Source organism: Notolepis coatsorum (genome assembly GCF_963971535.1).
Source record: "Notolepis coatsorum genome assembly, chromosome: 3".
Classification (NCBI taxonomy): Eukaryota; Metazoa; Chordata; class Actinopteri; order Aulopiformes; family Paralepididae; genus Notolepis; species Notolepis coatsorum.
Window position 1 is genome coordinate 4,035,003 of NC_140167.1, and position 22,721 is coordinate 4,057,723.

The window sequence follows — 22,721 nt, forward strand, 5'->3', positions numbered from 1 at the left end:
ACTACCTCTTGGAGGCCTCATCCATCCATTATCATGTTACTTATGATTCCCATTCTAATTAAAAACTGTACAGGCTGTGTATTGAAAAAAACCTGTTTAACACGGGAGTCAACCTGTTCATTTCTGCGACTAGGGTGGAAGGTGTATAAAACGTGCTTAATAGTGATTAATGTCATTATTAATAGTAAATGTTTAACGTTGAACTATTTGCAGTGTCAAATAATTTCCCTCGGGATAACAAAAGTATTTCTATTCTATTCCATTCTATATTCTATCTAAACAGCGCCCCCTACCTCTGGGCTGAGCACGGCGGTGCTGTCGCTGGGCACGTCCTCCTCGTAGCCCTTGTTCAGGTAGCTCTCCGCCTCCGGGCCCCCCCCCTCCGCTGCCCTCGCTGGGGCACTTGCCGTACGAGTGGTGGGGACTGAGGTCGCTGAGGTGGGACAGCAGGTCGCACTTGGCGTCGCCCAGGTCGGAGGGCGTGCAGGAGGACATGCGCGGGGAGCCGTTCTCGTCCTGGTAGGGCGGCGGCTGCAGCTCGTCCAGCGGGGGGGTCCGTCTCATCCTCTGGATGCAGTTGGCTGGTTTGGGGGGGGGGGGGAGGAGGAGGTCAGAGGTCAGAATCGAGCGGAGGTGGAGAGAGTACTGATATATATACAGTATATATCATATATCGTGTATAAACGTTTAAAACGGGCCCCACGGACATAAAAACACCACACAAGGGGTTAAAAAAGCTTGGAATATTGTTGCCTATATACTGTGCCTTTAACCCCTGCTGGGTGGCTGTTTGATTGATTGAAAATTGTATGAACAGATTGCAGAATGGGTACAATACAGTACGGCTCAATACACACATTGTGTTAAGGGGATGCAGACCAGAGAAAGACTTCCGTCTCGTTTACATCAGGGTCCCCCATGTTCAATTCATAGTGAATTGTAAGTATAGGGTGCAACTATAGCACCGTGCAATCCATTCTTTGTGGATCTAGCCCTAAATATACTTTAATATAAAAAATAAGCTTAAAATATGCTGCAAGATATATCTTTGGAAAAAACAAATGTTTGATGTTTACTCAAAACTGTACTCCTGAATTATTAAATATTCTTTTTGTGAACAAATTAAAAAAAAAAAATTGACATGACATAAAACTAGACACACAAGTATTAACAGTAAATATCCACAATAAATCGCAGGATTATACATTCCAATATTTGAATCAATATACATGTAGGTTACGAGATATATACATAATACTTGCAATACAATACAATACATTATGCTCTTACTCGCTCTTCTTCCCCCCCATCAGGACCCCCGTTGGATAATCCATCCATTATTTCGTTTCTAACCAAGGATTACAATTCATATGCTAACCTTTATTCTCTCCACCACTTCTAACCAGATTGCAATGCTGGCTTCATTGACACCTAAAATTATTGCTGTAGATATCTCTAGATAAATTATTAATTATAAAAAAAAATTTGTTTATTTTATTTTTTGAGAAGTACACAACTTCATCACACTGGTACAGTATGGTGTTTCACTTTCTGCACTACCAATAAACCGAGCAAGAAGAGAGTCCGTTTCCAAGTCTCCTAACCTCCGTGAAAACACTATAGGATGAGGTAATCCGCTCCTAATCATTGTTCCGCCGCTTCCTCTCCAACACGGTGAAACTTTCAGCCTCGATAACGTCAGAGAGTCAGACGCCCCCTGCGGCGCCGCACACATCAACGAGGAGGAGCGCTAACGAAGTGTCATGGAGGATCTGATGAAAGGCTCTCTCTCTCATCTCTCTCTCTCTCTCTCTCTCTCTCTCTCTCTCTCTCTCTCTCTCTCTCTCTCAGAGAGATGGGGTGCAGTCGCTCTGGGGGTGGAAGAGGAGGAGGAGGAAGAAGAAGAAGAAGAAGAAGTCGTCGTTGTTGTGTCAAAGCACCACTCTTCTTCTGGCTCGCTAATTGAGGCCGCCACCCTTCCCTCCCGACAGCCGCTTCCTCCCGCTCCTCCGCGCGCCTCCATTTTGTCTTCTCGTGCCTCTCAGGGTTGAGGGACCGGCTGTGCTTGTTTCTTCTTTTAAGTGGGAGTTTAAGCTCTCCGGAAAAACGCAGGTATAAATATTTGAGGTGACAAAAGGAGAGAGGAGCAGCACTTCTCTCCCGTGTGTCAGGGAGTTACTACTAACTAACCAGCTAACCCTCTTTTTCCAAAACCATGAATTAAGAATCAGTTGACTGTGAGAAGCACGGACTGCAGCCGCCTTGGCATAAATAGGACGCACGCTTCGGGGATTATATTTTGACGTCCTTATTCAGATTCGTTAACATTCACCGTATTGGTGACACTTTGTCGTACTTATAATGCGTTATAATCTGCTCATCACACTGTATAATTATAGTTAGAATTATAACTCGTAAATGTGAATAATGCTTTATAACAATAATCGTAACACATAACACATTTTACAATGACTTAAGGTCAAGTATCATAATACTGGTCATATATGGAACAATCATCAACGAACAATAACACTATGCCACAACCATCAAATGCACTCACAGCACACACATCCACACGCACACACTCACTTTAAACATACAACTCACTGCAGCACCCACTTTAACCACGTTAGTACACCTAAGCACACTTTATATTTATTGGTAAAGAATTTGCACTACAACCCATACCTCATTACACCTTACTGTAAATTGTACCTAAATTGTACCTCATCCCACTTCTGCTTTGCACTGTATAGTATATTGTATGGTAACTCAGTTACTTCTACTCTACATTGAGCATTGTATGTATGTATATACTGAATTTTTTTTTGTCTACGTACTTGACTTCTATTTTATACTTGCTATACTTATTTTATACTTATCTATTTTTGCCTAGCACAGTCTCTGGAGCGAAACAGAAAGAAGCATTTTGTATAAAAGTATTCTGTACTTCTGTATGACAACTAATAAAGAAACTTGAACTTGAGAAACTTGATATTTCCTTTTGCAATGCTGTGTGTTCCAGCATTAAGGCTGTATTACATACTGGTACAAATATAACTCCTGTTAGCGCTGTGTGTTCCAGCATTAAGGCTGGACCCAAATACACTCCAAGTTGGTGGCAGGTGTACTCTTATAGAGTCAAATATACACAGTGATTTGCAGTGGGCAGTGTCTCTTGTATTGCATTTAGCAAATATATTGAATATTTGCGGAAAGTATTGACAGTGCTGCCTTGCTGAGATGATAATAGCGCTTCAAAACGCGCTGCTGTGTTGTGAACTATAACATTAATTTCGCTGCTGCTGATGCATAATGTATGAATGAATGAATGGTGAGTTGTTTAAAATGACAACATATACATGTGTTAATTATTTTATTGGATTGATCCGAGAGACAGAGAGAGAGATTGCTCCAGAGCATTTATGATACTGATATGGTTTAAATTGGATTATACTATGGTATTATTTATTTACGATCTTTTTCCCCCTCCTTTTTCCTCAGATTTTCTCCCATCCCAATGTTAGTCGTTATGCCAATTCCCAATCCCCTTCCTGGTCGCTGCGCACTTACCCCCCACAGTCGGTCTGGGAGAGTGGAGGCTATCACGTGCTTCCTCCGACACATGTCTAGCCAATCAACCGCTTCTTTTCACCTGGCAGCCCGGACTCTCACTGAGAGGGTGTAACGTGTGGAAGGATCACACTACCTCCCTTAGATCCTATCCGCGCTGAGCAGGCGCCCCGACCGAACTGTAGGAGTCGCTGTTTACAACGACCCGGACCCACCCCGCCAGCTTCTCCCACCCTCTAATACAGCCAATTGTATTAGTGTGAACGGCCAGCCAAGCTGGTGACAACGCCGGAGCTGTGAGCTGGATTCGAACAGGCGAATCCAGCGTCTCCGGTGTTGGTGACGAACGCAATCTTTAATTGAAGTATTTAACATAATACACGGTTGATGAGCCAAACAATAGTTTCTGCATAATGCTGTTAATAATAGTGAAAACGAGCGAGGGTACGTGCGTGCGTTCGTGCGGTAAAAAACCGTGAGACCTCTCCGTCACCCATACCTAGATACCTTAATTGACATAGCCTACACCTGTGCCTTTATTCAAAACCCATGCGCTCCGTGCTGCCACCCATGCGCTCCGTGCTGCCACCCAGTGATGGACTTAACAAACTACAGACTTAACACAAAAACAATCAAATAGCTCCTACAATATCTTTTTAAAGATTTCCAGTTCCAGTGTTCTATTGTCCATTTTGCATGTATAACCAGTTATTATCCAATTAATTTGAATGTTAGAATTCATTTTAGAATGATGATCAGTGTGACTATAAGGGGCAGGTAACTATAAGATTTATTCTTCTTCCTGCTCCTTTTGTCCATGGAATGATAATTATGATTGTGTAATGAAGAAACTCTGATTGTATGATTCCATGTGACAAATAAAAACTCTGAATCTGAATCTGAATCTGAAACTGTACTCCTGAAAAAGTATAGTAATATGGTTTATTTGTATTGGGGAAAGATACATTAGCTGGTTGAACAACATCTATATGTGTGGTAGTAATAATGCAGCTATTGAGTGTATTCCTGTGAAAATGCGCGCGGCGCACACGCCTCTGAATCCAACCAAAGCGAAAAAACATGGGAGAGCGAAAGTGAAGCGCTGATCGCCCGCCCGCCTGCCTCACGCCCACGTCCCGCGTTCGGTGGGTTTGGGCTGTGAGCAGGAGCCACCCAGGGCACCCACACCCACCACCACCGCCCCTGTTTCTGTCCTCTTCCATCCTGGCAGGCTGAGCTGGAGCCACCCAGGGCACCCACCCACCACCACCCCTGTTTCTGTCCTCTTCCATCCTGGCAGGCTGAGCTGGAGCCACCCAGGGCACCCACCCACCCACCCACCACCACCTCCCCTGTTTCTGTCCTCTTCCATCCTGGCAGGCTGAGCTGGAGCCACCCAGGGCACCCACCCACCCACCACCACCTCCCCTGTTTCTGTCCTCTTCCATCCTGGCAGGCTGAGCTGGAGCCACCCAGGGCACCCACCCACCCACCACCACCTCCCCTGTTTCTGTCCTCTTCCAGGCTGAGCTGGAGCCACCCAGGGCACCCACCCACCCACCACCACCTCCCCTGTTTCTCTCCTCTTCCATCCTGGCAGGCTGAGCAGGAGCCACCCAGGGCACCCACCCACCACCACCTCCCCTGTTTCTCTCCTCTTCCATCCTGGCAGGCTGAGCAGGAGCCACCCAGGGCGCGTCAACATGTTAGGCAACCAACTTGCGCCTAGCCACGCCCCCGCGGCATTATGCAGCCGTAATCCCCCCACTTTTAACATTGACGGTTAGCTCAACTCGCTCGCTGCCTTGCTGTGGATCCTGCGGTGTGTTGGTGACAAGTTTGAATCACTTCATTTTTTTTTTTTTTTTTTTTTTTAAGTGCATTCTTTCGCCGGTTAAGTTTAGGCATTGTTTCGGAGTTGGTTAAGGTTAGGGTTAAGTTTAGGCATTCTTTCGGAGTTGGTTAAGGTTAGAGTTTGTCGCAGAGCATGGCAATAGAATGCAGCCTATTTCCGCACTGCCGCTCTCTCGCGCTGCCGCGGTCACATGGGCGTCGTGGCCAATCAGAGAAACGCTGAACGCAAGTTGGTTGGCTTAAATGTTGATGCACCCAGGGCACCCACCACCACCACCCTTGTTTCTGTCCTCTTCCAGGCTGAGCAGGAGCCACCCAGGGCACCCACCCACCCACCACCACCTACTCCCCCATGTTTCCTGCAGCCTCAGCACAATCCCTCCTCATGTATAATCCAGATGGCCTGAGGCTAGAAGCCCTCCTTCGCGCTGACAGGCGAGAACACAGGGAGCGTGCGGGGGGGAAAACAACCAGGCTGCCACCTCTTCCACTCTTTCACGGCTGATCTCGGAAAGGCGAGTGACATCCGGAGCAGACGAGGAGAGAGAAGACGAGAGCCTCTGAAGGGGTAAATATAGACGATCTATATAAATGACAAGGCGGTTCTGAGGCTTTTCGGATTTGATTGAAAAATACCTACATTTCTGTGGTTCGGAGAGAAAGTTGTACGGCAACAACATATGACTATATATACTATATACAGGGGTGTAAAGTACTTGAGTAATTGTACTTTGTTACAATACTTAAGTACTGTTTTGGGGGATTTGTACTTTACTCAAGTATTATTAGGTTTGTATACTTGTACTTTTACTCAATTACATTTCAGAGAAAAAAAACATACTTTTTCCTCCTTACATTTAAAATGCAGACCTACACAAAGTACAAAGTACAAATCTCGCAGGTCCGACCATTTTAATTAGTATATTTGTTTCTCTGGCCGAACTGACGTTAACGTTATTAATCCTGCGGCCGCGCTTTATTAAAAAATAGCCAATCAAAAAACAGATGATCAGATGATCGGTTTAATGCTTTCCCATTGTTTAAACTTTGTAAAACCACACACACAGTGTGAGCTGTACTGTATTGTACCCATTCTGCAATCTGTTAATAACGTTTTCAATCAATCAATCAATAAAACACACACATATGGAGGATGATCTACCGAGTTGATTTATTAAAACAATTATAATAATAATAATAATTAAACTACGAGGTTTTCTTCCACCGGCGACGACGAGATACTTGAGTTTTATTCGACATTCTGTTGGAGGATTATGAAAGGAACATGTAGAAGCGTTGACTGCTTCATAAACCTCCCACAGAGAGTGAGCTGAACAAGGGCTGCTGCTTTGATCCACCGTGTGTGTGTGTGTGTGTGTGTGTGTGTGTGTGTGTGTGTGTGTGTGTGTGTGTGTGTGTGTGTGTGTGTGTGTGTGTGTGTGTGTGTGTGTGTGTGTGTGTGTGTGTGTGTGTGTGTGTGTGTGTGTGTGTGTGTGTGTGTGTGTGTGTGTGTGTGTGTGTGTGTGTGTGTGTGTGTGTGTGTGTGTGTGTGTGTGTGTGTGTGTGTGTGTGTGTGTGTGTGTGTGTGTGTGTGTGTGTGTGTGTGTGTGTGTGTGTGTGTGTGTGTGTGTGTGTGTGTGTGTGTGTGTGTGTGTGTGTGTGTGTGTGTGTGTGTGTGTGTGTGTGTGTGTGTGTGTGTGTGTGTGTGTGTGTGTGTGTGTGTGTGTGTGTGTGTGTGTGTGTGTGTGTGTGTGTGTGTGTGTGTGTGTGTGTGTGTGTGTGTGTGTGTGTGTGTGTGTGTGTGTGTGTGTGTGTGTGTGTGTGTGTGTGTGTGTGTGTGTGTGTGTGTGTGTGTGTGTGTGTGTGTGTGTGTGTGTGTGTGTGTGTGTGTGTGTGTGTGTGTGTGTGTGTGTGTGTGTGTGTGTGTGTGTGTGTGTGTGTGTGTGCTGGTCTGCCTGAGAGGCAAACAGGAGAACGTAGAGGGTTTATGAGTTGAATCACTCCTACTGTATCAAAGATCCTCTCTACTCAAAACCACTGTAATAGCGCTATAGTAGTCAGTCAGTCAGTCAGTCAGTCAGTCAGTCAGTCAGTCAGTCAGTCAGTCAGTCAGTCAGTCAGTCAGTCAGTCAGTCAGTCAGTCAGTCAGTCAGTCAGTCAGTCAGTCAGTCAGTCAGTCAGTCAGTCAGTCAGTCAGTCAGTCAGTCAGTCAGTCAGTCAGTCAGTCAGTCAGTCACTCACTCACTCACTCACCTCACTCACTCACTCACTCACTCACTCACTCACTCACTCACTCAATCCACTCACACACTCACTCACTCACTCACTCACACACTCAGACACTCAGACACTCAGACACTCAGACACTCAGACACTCAGACACTCACTCACTCACTCACGAACTCACGAACTCACGAACTCACTCACTCACGAATGCTCTGGCAGTCAAATTGAAGTAGTGTAGTGCAATGGTGGTATAACAGGAGTGTAGTATTGGGACAAAGCACAGTTTCAGTGGTTTCACTTTAACACAACATTAGTACACTTCTTCAATACATACAAAAGTATACAAAGTGTACTTTTCAGAAGATGTACTCATTCTCCTCGACCTGGTACTACTGTGATGGGGTGGACGTGGAGAGTGCTTTAACTACATATATCTATTATATTCACATACCTGTGTATATGCTTACTACATGTATCTATTGCTATGTCCGCCCATCACAATCACGCAAACTGTCTAACGCCTGTCCGTCTGCGTCCGGTCATCACCACGAGACAGCCACTCACAGGGAGACGGGACGCCTGTTATTTTTCTACAACGGAGTTCGGCGATTTGCAAATCTGATTGGCCACTGACGTTTCTGGTCATGTGACATGTGCGCCCAATAGCGTGACGAGCTGTGTCTTTGCCCATTTCCGCGTCGAACAGCCTGCAAAGCACCTGGCGTTCGATCGCCTAACCCTAACCCTAACCTTAACCAACTTCGAAAGAGTGCCTAAGCTTAACCGTCGAATCAGGGCAGGCGTTCTATCGCCATGCTCTAAGACAAACTCTAACCGTAACCGACTTCGAACGAGCGCCTAAGCCTAACCAGTGTAGAAACTTGCGGTCCCACGATTGGCCGTACATGTCACATGACCAGAAATGACACTGGCCATCAGATTCGCAAATCGCCGAACTCCGTTGTAGAAAAACAACAGGCGTCCCCTCTCCCTGTGAGTGGCTGTCTCGTGGTGATGACCGGAGTGTTGGACGTCCCGTGATGATGACCGGGAGGATGCGACCCTCTCTGCGCCGCCCCCCCCCCCCCCCCCCCCCCCCCCCATGCCTCAAATGGATCCGCCATCAGCTCTATTTTCTTTTTTTTATAAATTTTCTTTATTGCAGGAAAATTAATAGCTCTATTTTCAATCAAAATGTTCAGTTGCTATCGCATGCACTTGTCTGTGTTTCATTACACGTATAATGTGCATGCTTATCAACTGTTTCGCCTGTTTCGCTGCAACACTACTATCACCGACATCTAAGAAGGGAGATCCCCCCTTGAACGGCCCTTCTAAGGTTTCTCTCCTCCACATTGCCTGTGGTGCATTTTTTCCCTATTGCTAGGTTTTAGTGAGTTTTTCCTTACCTTTGCTTGGGTATGTCTGGGAGTGTTGCATTCATTTATTTAATACATTTTTTTTTTGGACTTTATGGTGTTTTTGTTTTGTTCTTGATTTATCGGTTGCCCCCTCCCCTCACTGGAGGGACTACACAACTCCCGCTGCCTCAAAAAAGCAGTAAAAATACTGAAGGACCCACAACACCCGGGCAACAAGCACCTCGTGCGGCTGCGCTCGGGCAGGCGTTTCAGCGTCATGCCCACCCGGACTAACAGACTGAAGTTTAGTTTTTACCCCAGGGCCAAATGTGCACTAAACTCAGCTAAATTTTAAAACAACAGTCTCCCTTGCACCCCCCCCCCCCCCCCACGCACACGCACACACAACATTAAGGGATAGTGCAATTATATTTTACACCCCCCTGTTTATATTAATGTTATTTATGCCCCACCCCTGTTTTTATATTTAATACTGTGTTTAGGACTGTTTTAAAATTTTTACTAGCACCTAGGGTTGCATTTTTAAAATTTCGTTGTAACAACTGTAACAATGACAACAAACATCTATTCATATTCATATTCTATTCATATTCAATTGTGATGTTTCTTCTCGACTTGTTTAAAGAAGACGTGTCCGGCCCCATGGGGGACATTAACGTGTGTTGTTGTCGGGCCTTACAAATACATTTGATTTGATTTGATTTGATTTGATTTGATTTGAGTTTGAGTTTAGCGCGGACTCCTCACCGTCCTCCGCGGAGGCTTCGCTGCTGTAGCCGTCGTACTCAGCCGTCACGGGGCTGTACTTCTGCCTGCTGTCCCAGCGGAAGCCTCTAGGTGGCGCCGCCGCTGCTGCCGCCGCTGCCGCTCCACCCCGGAGGCCCTGGGAGCGACTGACGGCCTCCTGGTACTGACCCATCATCACCTCGTCCTCACTGTCCGACGAGGAGCCCTGCCGGTCGGCGTCCTGGTACATCTTCTCTGTGTGTGTGGGGGGGGAGGGGCAGACAGATGACCTACTTACTGTGAGTTCACACATAACCGGCTGGCTTTCTTCTCAGAAGCCTGCGTCGAAGATGTGATGGCACACCTACAGTAAACCTTGAGAGACTTAAATACTCCACCAGGGGCTCTACCGCGTGATTTTTTTAACGTAGCCTCTGTGAGCGAAGAAGAAAAAGACGCTCTCCGATTGGCTAACCCTAACTCTAAGCATAACCACTTCGAAAGAATGCCTAAGCATAACCACTTTGAAAGAATGCCTAAGCATAACCACTTTGAAAGAATGCCTAAGCATAACCACTTTGAAAGAATGCCTAAGCATAACCACTTCGAAAGAATGCCTAAGCATAACAGAGAATATATGTACAAGGCGGAAGAGACCCTTCGGAGCTAAACCAATCAGAGAGGGTCTTTTCTTCATCGCTGTACGCGGCCTAGCCAATCAGAGAGCGTCGTCGGAAACAGAGGCTACGTAAAAAAAAAACCACACCGCTCTACCCAGAAATGTTTCCAAGTTTGGCAGCCATTTTTTTTATTATTTTAATCTAAAATTCCCGGCTGAGGATGTTTAGGCATAAGACGGCGATTTATTAGAAAGGCAATATCTGTATGGCAAGTGACAACCTGTATAAGAACGATGCAATTATATTTTATTGTTATTATTACTTTTCTTTTTCTTTTTTTGTTTACTGTATTTTTCATTTATTTTCTGTATTGTGTGGTTATATATAGTCATGTATAATGTATGTTTGTATGTAATGTTGTTGTTGAACCTTAAAAAAAACAATAAAAACTATTTAAATAATAATAAGAAGCCTGTAGGAAACTACCTGTACCTCCCCTCCCCCTTCCCCCGTGCTGCTATGATGCCTGAATTTCCCCAAGGGGATCAATAAAGGAATATCTTATCTTAAAATAAACTACAGTAAAACCTACATGAGTTATATGTTGTTTGTTTGTTTTTTGAAGTTTACCAGATAAATAATACTGTAGTGGTTTACAGTATTCCTACTGTACCTTTCTTTTTCATACACACTATAGATTCACCACAGAAATACTGTAGTGGTTTATAGTGTGTCTGTGTTTGTTTGTTTTTAATACACGCTACAGATTTACCACAGAAATACTGTAGTGGTTTATAGTGTATCTGTGTTTGTTTGTTTTTAATACACACTACAGATTCACCACAGAAATACTGTAGTGGTTTATAGTGTGTCTGTGTTTGTTTGTTTTTAATACACACTACAGATTTACCACATACATAATGTAGTGGTTTATAATAGTGTTCCTGTGTTTGTTTGGTTTTAATACACACATAAAAACTAGCAAGAGAGTAAAAAAAAGTACATAAAATAAGCAAGACTAAAACTAGTAAAGGAGTAAAAAGAACATGGAATGTGAAGGGCTAAAAGTAGTAAAAGAGTAAAGAACATAAAATAAGAAGAGCTGAAAGTAGTAAAAGAGTAAAAAGCACATGAAATAAGAAGGGCTAAAACTAGTAAAAGAGTAAAATAACGTAAAATGTGTGGTGCTAGAACTAGATACAAATCTACAAAAGGCTCTATTAAAAAGATGTGTTTCGAGGCCCTTTTTTAAATCATCCATGGTCTGTGGTGCTCTCAGGTGGTCAGGGAGAGTGTTCTACAGTCTGTGGTGCTCTCAGGTGGTCAGGGAGAGTGTTCTACAGTCTGTGGTGCTCTCAGGTGGTCAGGGAGAGTGTTCTACAGTCTGTGGTGCTCTCAGGTGGTCAGGGAGAGTGTTCTACAGTCTGTAGTGCTCTCAGGTGGTCAGGGAGAGTGTTCTACAGTCTGTGGTGCTCTCAGGTGGTCAGGGAGAGTGTTCTACAGTCTGTGGTGCTCTCAGGTGGTCAGGGAGAGTGTTCTACAGTCTGTGGTGCTCTCAGGTGGTCAGGGAGAGTGTTCTACAGTCTGTGGTGCTCTCAGGTGGTCAGGGAGAGTGTTCTACAGTCTGTGGTGCTCTCAGGTGGTCAGGGAGAGTGTTCTACAGTCTGTGGTGCTCTCAGGTGGTCAGGGAGAGTGTTCTACAGTCTGTGGTGCTCTCAGGTGGTCAGGGAGAGTGTTCTACAGTCTGTGGTGCTCTCAGGTGGTCAGGGAGAGTGTTCTACAGTCTGTGGTGCTCTCAGGTGGTCAGGGAGAGTGTTCTACAGTCTGTGGTGCTCTCAGGTGGTCAGGGAGAGTGTTCTACAGACTGTGGTGCTCTCAGGTGGTCAGGGAGAGTGTTCTACAGACTGTGGTGCTCTCAGGTGGTCAGGGAGAGTGTTCTACAGTCTGTGGTGCTCTCAGGTGGTCAGGGAGAGTGTTCTACAGTCTGTGGTGCTCTCAGGTGGTCAGGGAGAGTGTTCTACAGTCTGTGGTGCTCTCAGGTGGTCAGGGAGAGTGTTCTACAGTCTGTGGTGCTCTCAGGTGGTCAGGGAGAGCGTTCTACAGTCTGTGGTGCTCTCAGGTGGTCAGGGAGAGCGCTCCCCAGTCTGTGGTGCTCTCAGGTGGTCAGGGAGAGTGTTCTACAGTCTGTGGTGCTCTCAGGTGGTCAGGGAGAGTGTTCTACAGTCTGTGGTGCTCTCAGGTGGTCAGGGAGAGTGTTCTACAGTCTGTGGTGCTCTCAGGTGGTCAGGGAGAGTGTTCTACAGTCTGTGGTGCTCTCAGGTGGTCAGGGAGAGTGTTCTACAGTCTGTGGTGCTCTCAGGTGGTCAGGGAGAGTGTTCTACAGTCTGTGGTGCTCTCAGGTGGTCAGGGAGAGTGTTCTACAGTCTGTGGTGCTCTCAGGTGGTCAGGGAGAGTGTTCTACAGACTGTGGTGCTCTCAGGTGGTCAGGGAGAGTGTTCTACAGACTGTGGTGCTCTCAGGTGGTCAGGGAGAGTGTTCTACAGTCTGTGGTGCTCTCAGGTGGTCAGGGAGAGTGTTCTACAGTCTGTGGTGCTCTCAGGTGGTCAGGGAGAGTGTTCTACAGTCTGTGGTGCTCTCAGGTGGTCAGGGAGAGTGTTCTACAGTCTGTGGTGCTCTCAGGTGGTCAGGGAGAGCGTTCTACAGTCTGTGGTGCTCTCAGGTGGTCAGGGAGAGCGCTCCCCAGTCTGTGGTGCTCTCAGGTGGTCAGGGAGAGCGCTCCCCAGTCTGTGGTGCTCTCAGGTGGTCAGGGAGAGTGTTCCACAGTCTGTGGTGCTCTCAGGTGGTCAGGGAGAGTGTTCTACAGTCTGTGGTGCTCTCAGGTGGTCAGGGAGAGCGTTCTACAGTCTGTGGTGCTCTCAGGTGGTCAGGGAGAGCGCTCCCCAGTCTGTGGTGCTCTCAGGTGGTCAGGGAGAGCGCTCCCCAGTCTGTGGTGCTCTCAGGTGGTCAGGGAGAGTGTTCTACAGACTGTGGTGCTCTCAGGTGGTCAGGGAGAGTGTTCTACAGTCTGTGGTGCTCTCAGGTGGTCAGGGAGAGTGTTCTACAGTCTGTGGTGCTCTCAGGTGGTCAGGGAGAGTGTTCCACAGTCTGTGGTGCTCTCAGGTGGTCAGGGAGAGTGTTCTACAGTCTGTGGTGCTCTCAGGTGGTCAGGGAGAGTGTTCTACAGTCTGTGGTGCTCTCAGGTGGTCAGGGAGAGTGTTCTACAGTCTGTGGTGCTCTCAGGTGGTCAGGGAGAGCGTTCTACAGTCTGTGGTGCTCTCAGGTGGTCAGGGAGAGCGCTCCCCAGTCTGTGGTGCTCTCAGGTGGTCAGGGAGAGTGTTCTACAGTCTGTGGTGCTCTCAGGTGGTCAGGGAGAGTGTTCTACAGTCTGTGGTGCTCTCAGGTGGTCAGGGAGAGTGTTCTACAGTCTGTGGTGCTCTCAGGTGGTCAGGGAGAGTGTTCTACAGTCTGTGGTGCTCTCAGGTGGTCAGGGAGAGTGTTCTACAGTCTGTGGTGCTCTCAGGTGGTCAGGGAGAGTGTTCTACAGTCTGTGGTGCTCTCAGGTGGTCAGGGAGAGTGTTCTACAGTCTGTGGTGCTCTCAGGTGGTCAGGGAGAGTGTTCTACAGACTGTGGTGCTCTCAGGTGGTCAGGGAGAGTGTTCTACAGACTGTGGTGCTCTCAGGTGGTCAGGGAGAGTGTTCTACAGTCTGTGGTGCTCTCAGGTGGTCAGGGAGAGTGTTCTACAGTCTGTGGTGCTCTCAGGTGGTCAGGGAGAGTGTTCTACAGTCTGTGGTGCTCTCAGGTGGTCAGGGAGAGTGTTCTACAGTCTGTGGTGCTCTCAGGTGGTCAGGGAGAGCGTTCTACAGTCTGTGGTGCTCTCAGGTGGTCAGGGAGAGCGCTCCCCAGTCTGTGGTGCTCTCAGGTGGTCAGGGAGAGCGCTCCCCAGTCTGTGGTGCTCTCAGGTGGTCAGGGAGAGTGTTCCACAGTCTGTGGTGCTCTCAGGTGGTCAGGGAGAGTGTTCTACAGTCTGTGGTGCTCTCAGGTGGTCAGGGAGAGCGTTCTACAGTCTGTGGTGCTCTCAGGTGGTCAGGGAGAGCGCTCCCCAGTCTGTGGTGCTCTCAGGTGGTCAGGGAGAGCGCTCCCCAGTCTGTGGTGCTCTCAGGTGGTCAGGGAGAGTGTTCTACAGACTGTGGTGCTCTCAGGTGGTCAGGGAGAGTGTTCTACAGTCTGTGGTGCTCTCAGGTGGTCAGGGAGAGTGTTCTACAGTCTGTGGTGCTCTCAGGTGGTCAGGGAGAGTGTTCCACAGTCTGTGGTGCTCTCAGGTGGTCAGGGAGAGTGTTCTACAGTCTGTGGTGCTCTCAGGTGGTCAGGGAGAGTGTTCTACAGTCTGTGGTGCTCTCAGGTGGTCAGGGAGAGTGTTCTACAGTCTGTGGTGCTCTCAGGTGGTCAGGGAGAGTGTTCTACAGTCTGTGGTGCTCTCAGGTGGTCAGGGAGAGTGTTCTACAGTCTGTGGTGCTCTCAGGTGGTCAGGGAGAGTGTTCTACAGTCTGTGGTGCTCTCAGGTGGTCAGGGAGAGTGTTCTACAGTCTGTGGTGCTCTCAGGTGGTCAGGGAGAGTGTTCTACAGTCTGTGGTGCTCTCAGGTGGTCAGGGAGAGTGTTCTACAGTCTGTGGTGCTCTCAGGTGGTCAGGGAGAGTGTTCTACAGTCTGTGGTGCTCTCAGGTGGTCAGGGAGAGTGTTCTACAGTCTGTGGTGCTCTCAGGTGGTCAGGGAGAGTGTTCCACAGTCTGTGGTGCTCTCAGGTGGTCAGGGAGAGTGTTCTACAGTCTGTGGTGCTCTCAGGTGGTCAGGGAGAGTGTTCTACAGTCTGTGGTGCTCTCAGGTGGTCAGGGAGAGTGTTCTACAGTCTGTGGTGCTCTCAGGTGGTCAGGGAGAGTGTTCTACAGTCTGTGGTGCTCTCAGGTGGTCAGGGAGAGCGTTCTACAGTCTGTGGTGCTCTCAGGTGGTCAGGGAGAGCGCTCCCCAGGCTGGGAGCGGAGGAGCAGAAAGCCTGATCTCCCACGGTGCAGAGTCTGGTCCTCGGGCGCTGGAGGAGGTTAGCCTGGCCGGAGTGGAGGTGTTGTGAGGAGGAGTGTGAGGGGTGATGAGTTCTTTAAGGTAGAGGAGGGGGGCGTTTCTTTCCACAAACCAATGAGTTAGCCACAAACCAAAGATGATCGGTGGAGCGTTTTCTCAGCACGACCCAAGCAGTCGCTCGTATACAGTACGTCCTTGTAGTCGTTTTGGATAGTTAGCCACAAACTATGGGATGTTCGATATTGGCTTTTTTACCGATATATCCGATATACCGATATTGTCCAACTCTTAATTTCTGATACCGAAATGGAATCATTTCAGGTAATTAACATTACATATATATGTTAAATACATGTAAAAAATATATATATATATATTATATATAAATGTTTCTTTTTTTTAAACCGATACCAATCATTTCCGATATTACATTTTAATGCCAATATCGGCCGATAATATTGGTAGGCCGATAATATCAGACATCCCTACCGGCTAGCTGGAGCTACTGCGAGGAGGTACGAGGGACTGCTTGGGTCGTGCTGAGAACGGTCTCCAAAAATAGGGCTGTGGTTCCAAAAATCTAAACTATCCCTTTAATGATCTGCCAGGCCACTGTTGTATGAGTTCTTCAGTCAGGATCAATGAAAGATAGGTAGGAGTAAGGAACGGGACCAGGATCAATCAATGAACTGAGGATAGAAGAAGAAGAAGAAGAAGAAGAAGAAGAAGAAGAAGAAGAAGAAGAAGAGAAGAAGAAGAAGAAGAAGAAGAAGAAGAAGAAGAAGAAGAAGAAGAAGAAGAAGAAGAAGAAGAAGAAGAAGAAGAAGAAGAAGAAGAAGAAGAAGAAGAAGAAGTCTTTATTTGTCATGCAGTTTAACACACACATGGGCGACACACAGGAACACACACACACATGCATTGGGTCACCGATGAAATGTCTCTCTGCACTTGACCCATCCCGTCGTCCTTCCCCCCCAAGGGCCGCGCCCCGGGGACCAATCCAAGTGCTCCTGTCCGCCTTCGCCAGGGAACGCGACAGCGTTAGTGATCTGTTGTGCATGTTTTTCCATTGGGTTTATCTTATCGGGGGACCCTGGACCTTCTAGCTGTGAGGACGACAGTGTTAAGGAACTGCAGCAGGATTAATGAACTAAACATAGAGCAGAACCAGAGCACATACTTAAATAACCTGACAGCCTCTTGTGTTTGTATGGGTCATTGTATGTTTAGACATTTTACCTACACGAGAGACAAATGTTCTCCATGGATCACTGATCAATCATTGACAAAATAAATGTGACGATAAAGCTGGCATTCTTACATGCTATTTTACAGATAAATATCACTTCTATCGTTCCATCCTCCCACCCGCTCTACATAGATCAAGTGTAACTCCTTTCTCTGCCACACGGTGGCGGCAGAGCTCTGCTTTGAAATATACTCCACTGCACTCAGAGCAGGGGTTTAGTATCGCCTTGGAAACGCTCCGGCGGCAGGATCACCTGAATAAAGTGCCTTCACTTCCTCCTCTATCTTACGGACTATTACTTACTTGTTAGTGCCATGCTCAAAGAGCGCAAGGCACTCTTACCTATAAAATATACACATTTGATCACAAGTCTGTTTGTGATGAAAAGAAACCGCGCTGTTTCAATGTAAGCGCGCGCGGTCGGCACAGAGGAGAGTTTCTTGGAGCGGAAAGAAGAGTCGGCAGCCATCATGCAGAGGAGAAGATCAGCTCATAGTCAGATGGGGGGAAAAAAGTAGGATGTCAGCAGCACCCAGAGTTGAGCCAAAATGGTGGCCAAAAGTCACTGTTCAAGACAGAGAGAGAGAGAGAGAGCAAGGAAACCACACAGACACACGCCTCTCTCACCTGCACCTTTCCGCTTCTTTCTCTTCCCCTTGTTTTCCACCGAGTGTTTACGGCGCTCGCCGCTCGCTGAGGTGGAGCCGACTCCGTCCGCCGGCGCCCTGGGAGAGTCCGCCGTATCAACCTCTGAAGGCCCGCCGCGGGTGTCTGATGGAGCAACAGCCAAACACCTGTCAGCACCGGGAGCCCCCTCGGGGGGCTGTGAAAGGTCACTGCCGGTGGAATGGGTCTCTACCGAGGGAGCGCACCCGGTGCTGTGGTCGTCTGTGGCGTAGGCCCCCAAGTCCAGTGACTGACTGGGCGACAAAGCCTGGGGCTTGATGTGGGTTTTCTCAGGAGCCTGGGCAGGTGAGATGAGGCCATGGTCCTGGGTCAGTATCTCTCTCAGGAAGTTCAAGATGAGGCCTGGGTCCTGGGTGAGTATCTCTCTGAGCTCCGCCCCCTTGACAGGCAAGATGAGGCCATGATCCTGGGTAAGTATCTCTCTGGCCTTCGCCTCCTGGTAGGGCGAGATGAGGCCATGGTCCTGGGTGAGTATCTCTCTGGCCTCCGCCCCCTGGGTGTGCAAGATGAGGTCTTGGTCCTGGGTGAGTGTCCCTCTGGCCTCCACCTCCTGGGTGTGCAAGATGAGGTCTTGGTCCTGGGTGAGTGTCCCTCTGGCCTCCACCCCCTGGGAGGGCAAGATGAGGTCTTGGTCCTGGGTGAGTGTCCCTCTGGCCTCCACCTCCTGGGTGTGCAAGATGAGGTCTTGGTCCTGGGTGAGTGTCCCTCTGGCCTCTGTCTCCTGGGCGGGCGATGCAAGGCCATGGTCCTGGGTTACTATCTCTCTGGCCTCTGACCCCTGGGTGTGCAAGATGAGGTCATGATCCTGGGTGAGTATCTCTCTGGCCTCCGCCCCCTGGACGGGCGAGATGAGCTGATGGTTCTGGCCGAGTGTCTCTCTGGCCTCCACCTCCTGGACGGGCGAGATGAGGCCATGGTCCTGGGTGAGTATCTCTCCGGCCTCCGCCCCCTGGATGGGCAAGATGAGGCCATGGTTCTGGCCGAGTGTCTCTCCGGCCTCCGCCCCCTGGATGGGCAAGATGAGGCCATGGTCCTGGGTGAGTATCTCTCCGGCCTCCGCCCCCTGGACGGGCGAGACGAGGCGATGGTCCTGGGTGAGTATCTCTCCGGCCTCCGCCCCCTGGACGGGCAAGATGAGGCCTGGGTCCTGGGTGAGTATCTCTCTGGCCTCCGCCCCCTGGACGGGCGAGACGAGGCCATGGTCCTGAGTAAGTATCTCTCCGGCCTCCGCCCCCTGGACGGGCGAGATGAGCTGATGGTTCTGGCCGAGTGTCTCTCTGGCCTCCGCCCCCTGGACGGGCAAGACGAGGCCATGGTCCTGGGTGAGTATCTCTCCGGCCTCCGCCCCCTGGACGGGCGAGACGAGGCGATGGTCCTGGGTAAGTATCTCTCCGGCCTCCGCCCCCTGGACGGGCGAGACGAGCCGACAGTTCTGGCCGAGTGTCTCCCTGACGAGAGAGGCGGCGGCTGCGGCCTCCTGTTCGGCCACCTCGACCCTCCTGCGCCTCTCTGCCTCCTCGGCCTTCATCTTGCCGACGAGGAGGTTGACCTGCTCGGCCAGGCCGCCGCTCACCGAGTACGTGACGTCTCCGATCGCGTCCACGGCGTCGGTGACCGAGTTCAACAGGGTGGTCACCGAGGGCAGTCTCTGCTGTAAAATCTTGAAGAAGGACATGACTCCGGCGGCCGCTCTGCGGAAACCCCCTGTCCCGCCACCGACGGACAATGTCCTTCGACGGTGCCCAAACACGAGAGTCTATGTGGACTACTGTCTCACCTAATTACACTGAGGCGGCGCTTCAGATGACGCGCGGCGGACGCGGTCTTCCGTCTGCTGAGAATCCGAGGTCAAAACGTGACGCGGGTCGTCCTCTGCTCAAAGCTCTGGTAGTTTGTTGCTGGTAAATTAATGGGAGAACGAGGCATCCTGGTTATGTCAAAGATTAAGAAGTACATTATACCAAACCCAATAATACCAATATACAGTACTTATCTTATACCAATATTAAATGTATTGGGCATCATAAACAGCACAAGTACAGTACAATCTCTAGTACAGGACCCCTCGTCTCCGTTTTGTTATCGCAACACCCACTTTCACCCCACTGCTTTCTACTCAGTGCCGCTCAGTCAATAAAGACCACTTTCCACTAAAAACCAATGCAGCCGCATCGAGCGTGCGTTTCCCCCGGTGACCCGACCCGTCTCCCCGGTTCCGCCGAGCTGCTGTTATTGTTCGCGGCTCGGCCGAGCGTGGCGTCACCCGGGGAGCCAGGGAGGAAGTGAGCCCGGCGTGTCCGCTTGGCTGGTGAGCTCCACTGCGTCCGTTTTCCACTCGCACACACAAAGAGAGTGTTTTTCAGTGTGTGTGTGCGTAGGTGTACGTGCGTGTGTATAACCCGTACCAAAATGACCTATGAAATGAAATTATAGTAGTCCCCGAATCCTTTAGTGAATCACTATAAACATTTTGCATTTCTATGGTAAAACCACAGGAATACTATGGGATGCTATGGTGAAGGACTACAGTATTTCTGTGATCACGTTAAATCCATATTGTCTATGAAACACAGGAATACTATACCGCCCTGAAGAAGCTAACCGCAGTAACTATACCGCCCTGCAGAAGCTAACCACAGTAACTATACTGCCCTGCAGAAGCTAACCACAGTAACTATACCGCCCTGAAGAAGCTAACCGCAGTAACTATACTGCCCTGCAGAAGCTAACCGCAGTAACTATACTGCCCTGCAGAAGCTAACCACAGTAACTATACTGCCCTGCAGAAGCTAACCGCAGTAACTATACTGCCCTGCAGAAGCTAACCGCAGTAACTATACTTCCCTGCAGAAGCTAACAGCAGTAACTATACTGCCCTGCAGAAGCTAACCGCAGTAACTATACTTCCCTGCAGAAGCTAACAGCAGTAACTATACTGCCCTGCAGAAACTAACCGCAGTAACTACACTGCCCTGCAGAAGCTAACCGCAGTAACTATACTACCCTGCAGAAGCTAACCACAGTAACTACACTGCCCTGCAGAAGCTAACCACAGTAACTACACTGCCCTGCAGAAGCTAACCACAGTAACTATACTGCTCTGCAGAAGCTAACCGCAGTAACTATACCGCCCTGCAGAAACTAACCGCAGTAACTACACTGCCCTGCAGAAGCTAACCGCAGTAACTACACTGCCCTGCAGAAGCTAACCGCAGTAACTACACTGCCCTGCAGAAGCTAACCGCAGTAACTACACTGCCCTGCAGAAGCTAACCGCAGTAACTATACCGCCCTGCAGAAGCTAACCACAGTAACTGTACTGCCCTGCAGAAGCTAACCGCAGTAACTATACTGCCCTGCAGAAGCTAACCACAGTAACTATACTGACCTGCAGAAGCTAACCACAGTAACTACACTGCCCTGCAGAAGCTAACCGCAGTAACTATACTGCCCTGCAGAAGCTAACCACAGTAACTATACTGACCTGCAGAAGCTAACCACAGTAACTACACTGCCCTGCAGAAGCTAACCGCAGTAACTATACCGCCCTGCAGAAGCTAACCGCAGTAACTACACTGCCCTGCAGAAGCTAACCGCAGTAACTATACTGCCCTGCAGAAGCTAACCACAGTAACTACACTGCCCTGCAGAAGCTAACCGCAGTAACTATACCGCCCTGCAAAAGCTAACCACAGTAACTACACTGCCCTGCAGAAGCTAACCGCAGTAACTATACTGCCCTGCAGAAGCTAACCACAGTAACTACACTGCTCTGCAGAAGCTAACCGCAGTAACTACACTGGCCCCTGCAGGAGCTAACCGCAGTAACTATACCGCCCTGCAGAAGCTAACCGCAGTAACTATACCGCCCTGCAGAAGCTAACCGCAGTAACTACACTGCCCTGCAAAAGCTAACCGCAGTAACTATACTGCCCTGCAGAAGCTAACCGCAGTAACTACACTGCCCTGCAGAAGCTAACCGCAGTAACTACACTGCCCTGCAGAAGCTAACCGCAGTAACTATACTGCCCTGCAGAAGCTAACCGCAGTAACTACACTGCCCTGCAGAAGCTAACCGCAGTAACTATACCGCCCTGCAGAAGCTAACCGCAGTAACTACACTGCCCTGCAAAAGCTAACCGCAGTAACTATACTGCCCTGCAGAAGCTAACCGCAGTAACTACACTGCCCTGCAGAAGCTAACCACAGTAACTACACTGCCCTGCAGAAGCTAACCGCAGTAACTATACCGCCCTGCAGAAGCTAACCGCAGTAACTATGCAAACAGTGGGATGCAGTAGGTTTCAGTTCGTTTTCAGACGAGACATACGCGCGCGTCTCCGTGTGGGCTTGGAAGCGTGTGTGTACTGTAGTCACTGTGTTCACACGCGTGTGTGTGTGCGTGTGTACATGATGGTGTGTAGCGGTATACATGTATAGCATGTATAATGCTAAGAGTGTTGCCTTCACAATGGGAGCTGTCACACACACACACACACACAATGTGGTGTTACATAAGCTGTGGCTGGTCACTCAATCCTGTTTCTGATTGCCACATGGATTGATTACATCATTTACCCCCCGGGGGGGGAGGGGGAGGGGGGTAGGGGGGGCGGCTAAGCTAACAACCCGTCCATCAGCCAGTGAAACCGGAGAGAGCGTCGGTGTCTGCTGCCTGCGGGCCTCGGGCGTTGGAGCTGAACGCTCATGTGACAGGGAAGTCCCTCTCTGCATCGATCACCGCAGCAGAGGCCATTACCACACGGCCACACTCACTCACTCACACACACACACACACACACACACACACACACACACACACACACACACACACACACACACACACACACACACACACACACACACACACGCACGCACGCACGCACGCACGCACGCACGCACGCACGCACGCACGCACGCACGCACGCACGCACGCACGCACGCACGCACGCACGCACGCACGCACGCACGCACACACACACACACACACACACACACACACACACACACACACACACACACACACACACACACACACACACACACACACACACACACACACACACACACACACACACACACACACACACTCACACACACACACACACACAGCCACACACACAGCCACGCTCACAGAAAGGCCCAACTGCAAAAACTTCTAGTCTGGAAGTCATACTGGAAGTTGCTAGTTTGGGCAATAACTTTGGAATGTTGTTTTTGTATTACTGAGCATGACATATTTGTGAGGTTACCCAAGTCAACACAAAAATGTCTCCTCCATACTGAAAGTA

The 22,721-nt window shown here is 49.1% G+C and overlaps 1 protein-coding gene across 1 annotated transcript in view; it reads right to left on the reverse strand.

Annotated features, from left to right (window-relative positions):
• syt14a (synaptotagmin XIVa) overlaps positions 1-22,721 on the reverse strand; it is a gene marked incomplete at both ends in the record, with an annotated part of 160,819 nt that overhangs the window by 18,920 nt on the left and 119,178 nt on the right. Inside the window, 3 exon segments of the mRNA XM_084310331.1 lie at positions 294-383; positions 385-581; positions 9,783-10,016. Coding sequence (XP_084166457.1) covers positions 294-383; positions 385-581; positions 9,783-10,016 — 521 coding nt within the window.